The sequence below is a fragment of the Olea europaea genome, chromosome 10 (genome assembly GCF_002742605.1).
Source record: "Olea europaea var. sylvestris chromosome 10, O_europaea_v1, whole genome shotgun sequence".
Classification (NCBI taxonomy): domain Eukaryota; kingdom Viridiplantae; phylum Streptophyta; class Magnoliopsida; order Lamiales; family Oleaceae; genus Olea; species Olea europaea.
Genome location: NC_036246.1, coordinates 18,807,039 through 18,816,409, shown reverse-complemented (window position 1 = coordinate 18,816,409; position 9,371 = coordinate 18,807,039). Strand labels below are relative to the sequence as shown.

Sequence of the window (9,371 nt, the reverse complement as noted above, 5' to 3'; positions counted from 1 at the left end):
TTTAACAGAATAATGTGTCCACCAATTTTCGTTTCTAAACAAGTCATTTTTTTTTTTTTTTTGGTCAAGTTTTCTAAAAGATATCATTATCTTTTCAAAAGCGTTACAAAATTTAGTGTTTTTGAATTATCTACTAGGACTGGACAATACTTTGAAATAGAACCGAATTGAGTCGAATTGAGCGATTCTATTTAAGTTAAATACCCAAAGAATATTTGAATCGAGAATTGACGGGTTCGGTTAGATTTTCGGTTCTAAATTAAAAACCGAATAACAATCGAATTTTCCTAAATTTTTAATTTATTTATTTTAAATAAGCCAAATTATTTTATTTTTTTAAAAATAAATTTGCTAACTAGTTAATTTAGTGCAAACCCAAAATATGATTTTTCTATTTTAATTTTCAGTCTAAACTCAACTTAATCAAATTGACCTAGATTTTATCCAAAACTGTTATTCTACCATAGTGTCGTTTCTAATGTTTTAGATAAATCGAATTGAAGCTCAATAGTGTCTCTCTTAATTATTATGAGTTCGTTATCTTCTTTTTCCAAGGATATTTTAGAAAGGGCGTTAAATCATATTGCATGATTGAGTGATCATATTTAGAAATAATAATAATAATAATAATAATAATAATAATAATAATAATAATAATAATAATAATAATTGTTGTGATGACAAATTTTATTTTCACCTAAAATATATAGACTATCCAAAACGAGATTTTAAATTTTATAATTATCAAGATATTTAACTTCGTTGTATCAAGTAGATTTCATTTATCATCCTTTATTATAAAACAAATCTAAAAAAGTGGATATACGCCTTACTGTAATCGATGAAATGAATTTAATCACACTTGTATTAGCTTAGATTATTTTTAATTTTTTATTCTTAGTTAGTGATTTTCATTCACTTTTGCACTCTTTTTTGGCAATGCTTACATGGTGGTTATTATAACGGTTCTTTTTACTCCTAGAAAACGTTCGAGTGATAGATGCTGTGACCTATGATTTAGTGATGGATCGATCGATGTCCGAAAAATGCTTGCCCGAAGGAATGAGTCGCAAGATGAATTGTAAGCCCCAAAAATAAAGATCCAAATACAGAAGAGATTAAAAAGATTATCATTAATTCGAACAAGGAAATTGCCTCAGTTAGAGCAAAGCCCAAAATGACATAACCAAATAAATATTTTGCCAATGATGTATTTCACGAAATGAATCGAGGAATTAAGGACGTTTCCAAATCGACAGTAGCTCCCCTTCCACTCAATCCCTACAAATCATTCTGAGATCGTAGAAATGTAATATCAAACATTTCAAATAACGATTTTAACAATATTAGAGGTGAACACGCTTGCTAATAGTGTGTGATAATTGGCATGTTAGAAAATATTCTGTGTGGCCTCAACTCAATTGTCCTCATTCACCCTATGAATGATTGCACATTCGAAGTGGAATGACTTTGAATTACAACCTAAGAACATGTCCCTCCCAACATCACCCCAACCCCAACAGCTCCTTACAATTCTACCAAATTGTACTTTTGTGATGCTTTGGCTAAATCATTGGGTGAGATTTGAACTACAAACTTTTATATTTAAACATTCTTTTCCAAAAATTTGATTAAAAAAAATGGTAATTAGCATAAAATATTTTTATCTTTCAATGTTATTGTGTAAAACGTTCACACCTTTCATTTTTTGGCACTTTTACCCTTACATTTATCTTTTATTGCGAAAATCATCATTTTTATCAAAATTTTCATGTAAAATGACGAATATATCTCATATTTAAATAAAAAAAGAAAAAAGAAAAGAGAAGTTAAAGTATAAATTGCAATCATATTTCAAAACTTTTTAAAAAGTGCAAATGAGTCCAAATAAATTATTAAAATGGTAATTAATATAAAACGTTCATACCTTTCATTATTATTGTACAAAATATTCATATATTTCATTTTTGACATTTTTCATCCTTAATTTATATTTCATTGTAAAAATCGTTATTTTTATCTATTTTTTCAATTAAAAGATGTAAAATAACAAATATGCACTCATCTTTAAATAAACATAAATAAAAAAAATAAATTAAAGAACAAATTACAATTATATTTCCAAAATTTTCAAAAAAAGTACAAATAAATTCCAAATAAATAATTAAAAAAGAAAGTGCTATTTGGAATTTGTTTGTACTTCTTTTGAAAAATTTTGGAGTCTAGTTATAATTTGCTCTTTATTTTTCTTTTCTTTATTTTTGTTTATTTAAAGAGGAGGGTATATTTGTTATTTTATAGCTTTTAACTAAAAAAAGGATGAAAATAATAATTTTTGCAATGAAATATAAAAATAAGGGTGAAAATATAAAAAAAATCAAAGATAGGGACGTTTTGTGCTAATTACTCTTTTAATAATTTATTTGGCCTCATTTGCACTTTTTAAAAAAGTTTTGGGAGTGTGATTGCAATTTATTCTTTAACTTTTCTTTTCTTTTTTATCATTTTATTTAAATATGAGGTATATTTGTCATTTTACACAAGAAATTTGATAAAAATGATGATTTCAACAATAAAAGGTGGATGCAAGGGTAAAAATCTCAAAATATGAAAGGTATAGATGTTTTGCACAATAATATTGAAAGATAATGATGCGTTGTGCTAATTACCCATAAAAAAAAGTACACTTAAGTGATTATCTATCGTAAATGTCATCTTCTCAATTGTGTGAACATGACTTAATACGTAGTATAAAGTCTAATTCTTTCAAAGTGGATCGAAGTGAAACTTTAGCAATATAAGGGAAATAATAAAATTGTATACAATCTAACTTTTCTCCACTCACAATGTAATCATATAACCCTTGGTATCTAGCCCCTTGGGGTATAGTCCAGTGGTGTAAAGGACAGGAGTGATGTTATCTCACACTTTATTGGCAGTCGCAGTGTGGGGGTTCGATTCCTGAAATATGGAATTAGACTCCTTGTAGGCGCAGTATACAGACAGCTCTTGTTCTCTGACCTATTGGGACACATCTCACGATTTAACTTCCTCAAAAAACTCTAGGGACGGGACGATGGGAACCCTCAAGGTTGGGGTTCAACCTTTATATAACCCCAGGTATCGTCTTTCCTAAAAGTATACCAAAAAAAATACTTGAAACAATGGAATATGAAGCTGTAGCTAGAGAAGTAAATTGTTTAAATTTATTATTCATTCTATGAAATTTAAATTCATGATATTATAAGAAGATGACAAATCAGCCCATCCCTTCAACCTTACTAGTGGTCCTCTGCCATTAATGCAATGATACCCCATTCTTATCCTACACTCCTTTTCTTCTCTTCCTCTTAATATGTGCACCATTCTATTCCTTTCTCTAAGCTTAAAAAAGCAAACAACTCCATTGACACCTGCTGCAGTTCTCCAGATTCAAATATGGCGACTTCATGTTCATCAGTGGTATGGAGCAGAGAAGAAGAGAGAGCTTTTGAAAATGCCATTGCAATGCACTGGATAGAGGACTCCAAGAATCAATGGGATAAGATTTCCTCAGTGGTTCCGAGCAAAAGCATTGGAGAGTTGAAGCACCATTATCAACTCCTTGTCGAAGATGTAACTGCAATTGAAGCAGGACATGTTCCATTACCCAATTATATTGGACAGGAAACATTCTCATCAATTAAGGATCATCATCAAGGGTTGCCTCCGGGTACATGTTCTATTGGACAATCCAGTTCTGGGTTTTCAGGATTAGGCCACGACTCAACTGGCATGGGTCAGGCATGTAAAGGAGGATCCAGGGCAGACCAAGAGCGCCGGAAAGGGATTCCGTGGACAGAAGAAGAGCACAGGTATGAGCCACTTTCATTAAGAAAAAACATTCTACTTTTTGAGTCCAAAGATTCATAAGTAAGCATGCTGAAAGTGAGCTGTTCATTCTTACCAGGTTATTTTTGCTTGGTCTGGACAAGTTTGGGAAAGGGGATTGGAGAAGCATTTCGAGAAACTTTGTCATATCCAGAACCCCCACACAAGTTGCAAGCCATGCCCAAAAGTACTTCATTCGACTCAATTCCATGAACAGAGACAGAAGGAGATCCAGCATCCATGACATCACTAGTGTGAACAGTGACGTGGCGTCTCATCGGGCACCGATCACTGGACAACAGATGAACCCCAATCCGAACAATGAAGCGGCACTTTCTCATGCAATTAAGCACAGAAACCAACCAAACATGCATGGTTTAGGCATGTACGGTGTAGGGCATCCAATTGCTGCTGCTCCTGGTCACATTGGATCCGCGGTTGGCACTTCTGTTTTGATTCCACCAGGACATCATCATCCCCCTTATGTTGTTCCGATGGCGTACCACATGCATCAATAACCAGTACCCACATCAATGCCCTGAGTCTCTGGACCCTGCTTTTAAAGTCCAATTGTTTATTGGTCTCCATTGTTAATGGCTTGTTGAAGTTGCATCGTACAATGACATTAGAGCGTGTTACCAACACAACTGTAAGAACACTTTTCAACTCTGTACATACCAGATAAAAGTTGACACAACGCAATTCTTGGAAAATAACAATGCCGGGATAAGAAGTTTCATTTTTCTGTTCCCCGAATGTAGATGTCAAAAGAAGCAAATAAGAATGACAATCTTCTTATTAAAACAGTTGGACTCCAAAAGAAACAAATTCTACATGATGTGCGATTACACTGAAACAAAACGTCAACCAAGATAGAAATTTCCACTGTTTACAACTCTCCAACTTAAAGCCGAAATAAAATGGCGAATCGTATAAAGAGCAACATTTTTTTGATGCTCAAGAACTAGCAATGCTGGTGCATCTAACAGTATGCTATTCATGTTAAGCAGCGAAAAGATGAGTTCTCAATACGTAGCTATAGAACTGTCTGCCGAACAAGTAGCTGATTTAGAAGCTGGCCATCCTCGGAATCGCCAAATATCAAAATGATCCAACTACGTACTTTTAATATCTGCCACTAGTGTTTATACGACTCTCAAGTAGTGCCTCAATTACTTAAAAAGGGAAAGATGACAACTCAGTGCACCCATTATAAAACATTGGATGAGATCTTGGTAAAATGAAAATGTGTTTCTTCTTCGAAGAACGGTAAATTGTCGGAATACTTTTAGTTTGGAAAAACAAAAATAGATATTACACTGCTCAAGTGAGGGCCAAAAACCTCATTTCAAGACACAATTGAGAAACACCAAGATTACCTCCCTAACTACGAATGAATATCTTGAAGATTAGTATGTGTAATGGTTGAAAGAGTTAGTAGAGCATTCAATGACTGAAAAGAACATATTGATGCCATTCAATGGATTATCAACAGAATAAAAGACCTTTATTATTCCAATTGAGTTTCCAACAGAACCCTACTCCGTAGAAGACGTTGAGTAAGGAGTAGAAAAGAAAGAAGAGGACATTCACTTCCAACCTGAGTCAAAAATGCTTATATTTCGGGCCAGAACTCACATCAGGAAAAAAAAAATTATAGGGTCAATTCTAACTTCTACTCAAACTTGAAGGTCAGAATGTTTTGGAAGGACAATTTTTTGGTTGAAGGAATAACGTTCAGAATAATACAAAAGGAAGTCTAGCTTTTGGTAATGGAGGAGGAAGAGGTAGTGGATGTCAATGTAACAGTGGAAGAGGTTCTTGGTTTCAAAGCAGACTTCAATATCAACTTTGTTGAAGAATTAGTTGTGTAGTACTGAGTTGCCACTACATTTTGATCTCAATTCCAACAACGACATGCGAGAGGGGGGAGGGGTCAAGTGACAGAAATGCTTGCCACTCAAGAGGTTGTCAATGGTACGAGGAAGTCTAGCTTTTGGTAATGGAGGAGGAAGAGGTAGTGGATGTCAATGTAACAGTGGAAGAGGTTCTTGGTTTCAAAGCAGACTTCAATATCAACTTTGTTGAAGAATTAGTTGTGTAGTACTGAGTTGCCACTACATTTTGATCTCAATTCCAACAACGACATGCGAGAGGGGGGAGGGGTCAAGTGACAGAAATGCTTGCCACTCAAGAGGTTGTCAATGGTACGAACAGGTATTCTTACTCATGAGCCTCACCATGTCAACGCTGATGCGGCAAGGTTGATGGAAAGACAAAATACTATGGAGCAGACCAAATTCAGGTTCAGGTACACATAGGCAATGAAAAGGGTTTATCCATTAAATATATTGGGCATTTTATCTTGTTTTCTCCTTATTCTTCCAAAAGTCTTTTGCTTAAACATCTTCAAATATTCCTACTATAACCAAAAATCTTGTCTTTCAAAAATTTCCAAGGATAACAATGTCCTCCTTAAGTTTCACATACATTCCATTTTTTTTTTTAATCAAAGAACATCTTTTCAAAACTGTACTATTGGAAGGGAAGCTGAAAAATGGACTCTAAATCTGATCACTCCCTGTTGAGAATCTCGATTGTATCAGAAAAACTTTGATTTGATTGTTACCAGATTTTTAGGGATAGTTTGTTGTATAATTTGTAAAGACGTGTTCTTTTACGATTCCAAGAAATCTAGATGTACATATGTTGATTTAGTTAGTACAGTTGTAGCTTAGCTCCCGGTGTAGATTTTGTTGTTTCTGGAGTATAAAGATACAACAGCTTACAAATTTATTTGAACAACGTAACGGGATGATCAACAGAATCAAAATGTTAATTCGAGTCCGCCAACTTCACGATATATCCTTAAGACGAATTTGCTCCCTTTAATAATGCTAAATGCACATAGCAATTTCTCATGTATAATTTTATGTCAAAATGCTAAATTTTATTAAAACTTTTTGGTAACGACTTAAATTATAAAATTTGGGTTGTTACAGTAGCAATGATAATGGTAGTGGATCGGGTAATATGTTCGTAATGGGTTGAGTCATATAGATATTGTGTTGGGCTGTTTTTTTTTTTTTTTTTTTTGAGATGGGGCTGATTTTAATGGGTGTAAAGTTTTGTGGTTCAAGTTATGAGTTACGGGCTTGGTAGTTTGGGTTTCTGGGTTTTATATTGTGGTAATATTGTTTTGAAGGACGATAGCAAATTGATGGTTCTTAATCATCTAGCATCAATTTGAGGTGGGTTTCAATGAGATTGACAAAGATTACGACTTACCAAATATTGTCCATTTAACATAATTTTGTATTTAATTACAATTACACATATCATATTTAAATTGTACTTATTCCTATAGAATGTAAGAAATCTCTATAGGAAATTATTCAATCAAAAGTTTGTCATGGTATTAGAGCTCATTAAACTCATTTGAGCAATTCATTTCGATTAAGGGCCTGTTTGACCCATATTATTACAAAAAAAATGCATTCTTAAACAGTGATTTGACATCATTTTCACTACAAATTCTTCAATAAAATAATATTACACACAAATCAAAAACTTTTCCTTATTTTTTTACCACACATTTTCCATCAATACACTATTCAAGAATGCATTATTACCAAAATAATATGGCTCAAACACCCCCTAAGACTCCAAAAATAAGCAAACGAATTTTAAGATTAGTTTACTCAAATGAGCTACCATCTTCTAGGGAGATTTTAAGATATAAAATCCTACATTGAATAAAAAGATGAAAAGATAGACTAATTTATAAGTGTTTGAGCTATTACTTTTAATAAGATTGACACTTTAAGTTGGAACTCAAAGCCTTAATTGACAAAGATTACGACTTAACCAAATATGTCCGTTTAACATAATTCTATAAATAATTTTGGATTGTACTTATTCAGTTATTCATATATGATGAAAGGATTCTTATGGAAAAATCATTCAATCAAAAGGTTGCCGTAAAGAAGACAGAAAAGACTTGAGTTGATATTACCCAAGTGTTGTGACTAGAACTGGAGGGTCTATAGTGTTAGAAGGCCCTTTATCCATGAAGAATTAAAAGGAAGATATTTTCTATGCCACAGTATTGGCAATTCCACCCTAACGAGGTGAATATGGATGATGTGGTACTCGTCTGGTACTACAAAATTTTAAGTACATTGCTTGTCAAGTTCCATTTTTTCAAAGAGCTCATCCCAACCGATCTTCTTAACTTTCTCCTTGTTCTTTGTAGTTTATCGCCCTATTATAGCATGTTGGAGACCAAACAGAGAGCCGACGCAGCCAGGACGTTAACTAATGACTACATATCATACAGTTTGTTGATTTCTAATTCCAATCTTTTTAGCGCCAATCTTTTCCTTCGTAGCGTTGCTCCTCCTCCTCCTCTCCTTAGTCAGTTTATCTTCACTTACTATTACTGGTCATCATTCTCTTTCTCATGGATCGTCCTGACATTTATATTTCTACATAGGCCAAAGTCAAGAAATATTGGGATTCAAGGCAGCGAAGCATGTCAAAGTTTAACATGAGGTTGCCAAAAGGCTCGAAGAGCTCAGAAAAGAAAGGCCTAGTGAGAGCCCAAGCCATTGATGCAATGTCTTCGGTTATTCGGTTCTTCTGTCCTACCTCAATCCTCAAGATCTTTCCTTCATTATATTCACCTCCCCATCCTCTTCGACACATGTCCCCGTGGATTAGGATTTCCCTCCTCCTGATGCGATGAGGTTTGATATTGAGACAATGCTGTGACGTCGCCAAGAAGCTTTCCTAGACTTCCTAAGGGCCCTTTCCCCTTCTGCCAACCTTATTGCAACCTTTCCATTACCACTAAAAGAACTTTGCTATCTTATTGGCGAGGAGTTGGACAGAGAGTAAACAATCCTTCCTTGATCAGATGAGAGTGGCTGAGGCATGTATTACTATAGAGTGTTAAGCCACAGATCTATCCTACATATGATGGCAGTTCCGACAGGTAAACAATTTTACTTTGACTGTTACTGTCTTATTTTATTATGCTTTGGCTAATGTGATATTTTTATAGGTCAATTCTGAAGTGGAAAAGGTGGTGAAGTTGGGCGATGAGACCTTGGCTATGCTGCCTATGCACCGAGCTATTGAAGCAAAGTGAACTTACCCTGCTGAAGAGGAAAAGACGTTGGAAGAGAATAAAAAAGAACTTAAGAATGCCTTGGCTACTAAGGAACTAACTGAGGTCGACCTTCGATTAGAGCTTCAGACTACAAAGATTGGGGGGGGGGGAGGGGGGAAAGCCAATGCCTGGGCTAATTCTAATAAGAAAAAGGCTTTGGAAGAGAAAAGACGAGCTGATGAGGCAATCGCTAAACGCTAAAACTCTCAAAATTGTTGAGAAGTGGTGAGAGTCTTTAGCATTTGATGCATTGGCCCATGACATTTATGTGACTGGTTTGGTTGAGTTGATTAAACATATAGAGAGAATGAGGACAAAATTTAATGTG

General features: G+C 34.3%; 1 protein-coding gene across 1 annotated transcript; it reads left to right on the top strand.

Moving 5' to 3' along the window:
• The first annotated feature begins 3,285 nt into the window (after window positions 1–3,285).
• LOC111401430 (transcription factor MYBS1-like) lies at window positions 3,286–4,612 on the top strand. Its single transcript, XM_023029164.1, has 2 exons — window positions 3,286–3,854; window positions 3,950–4,612. The coding sequence occupies exons 1-2, from the start codon at window positions 3,439–3,441 to the stop codon at window positions 4,386–4,388; spliced, it is 855 nt and encodes a 284-aa protein (XP_022884932.1). The 5' UTR covers window positions 3,286–3,438; the 3' UTR covers window positions 4,389–4,612.
• Window positions 4,613–9,371: the final 4,759 nt, after the last annotated feature.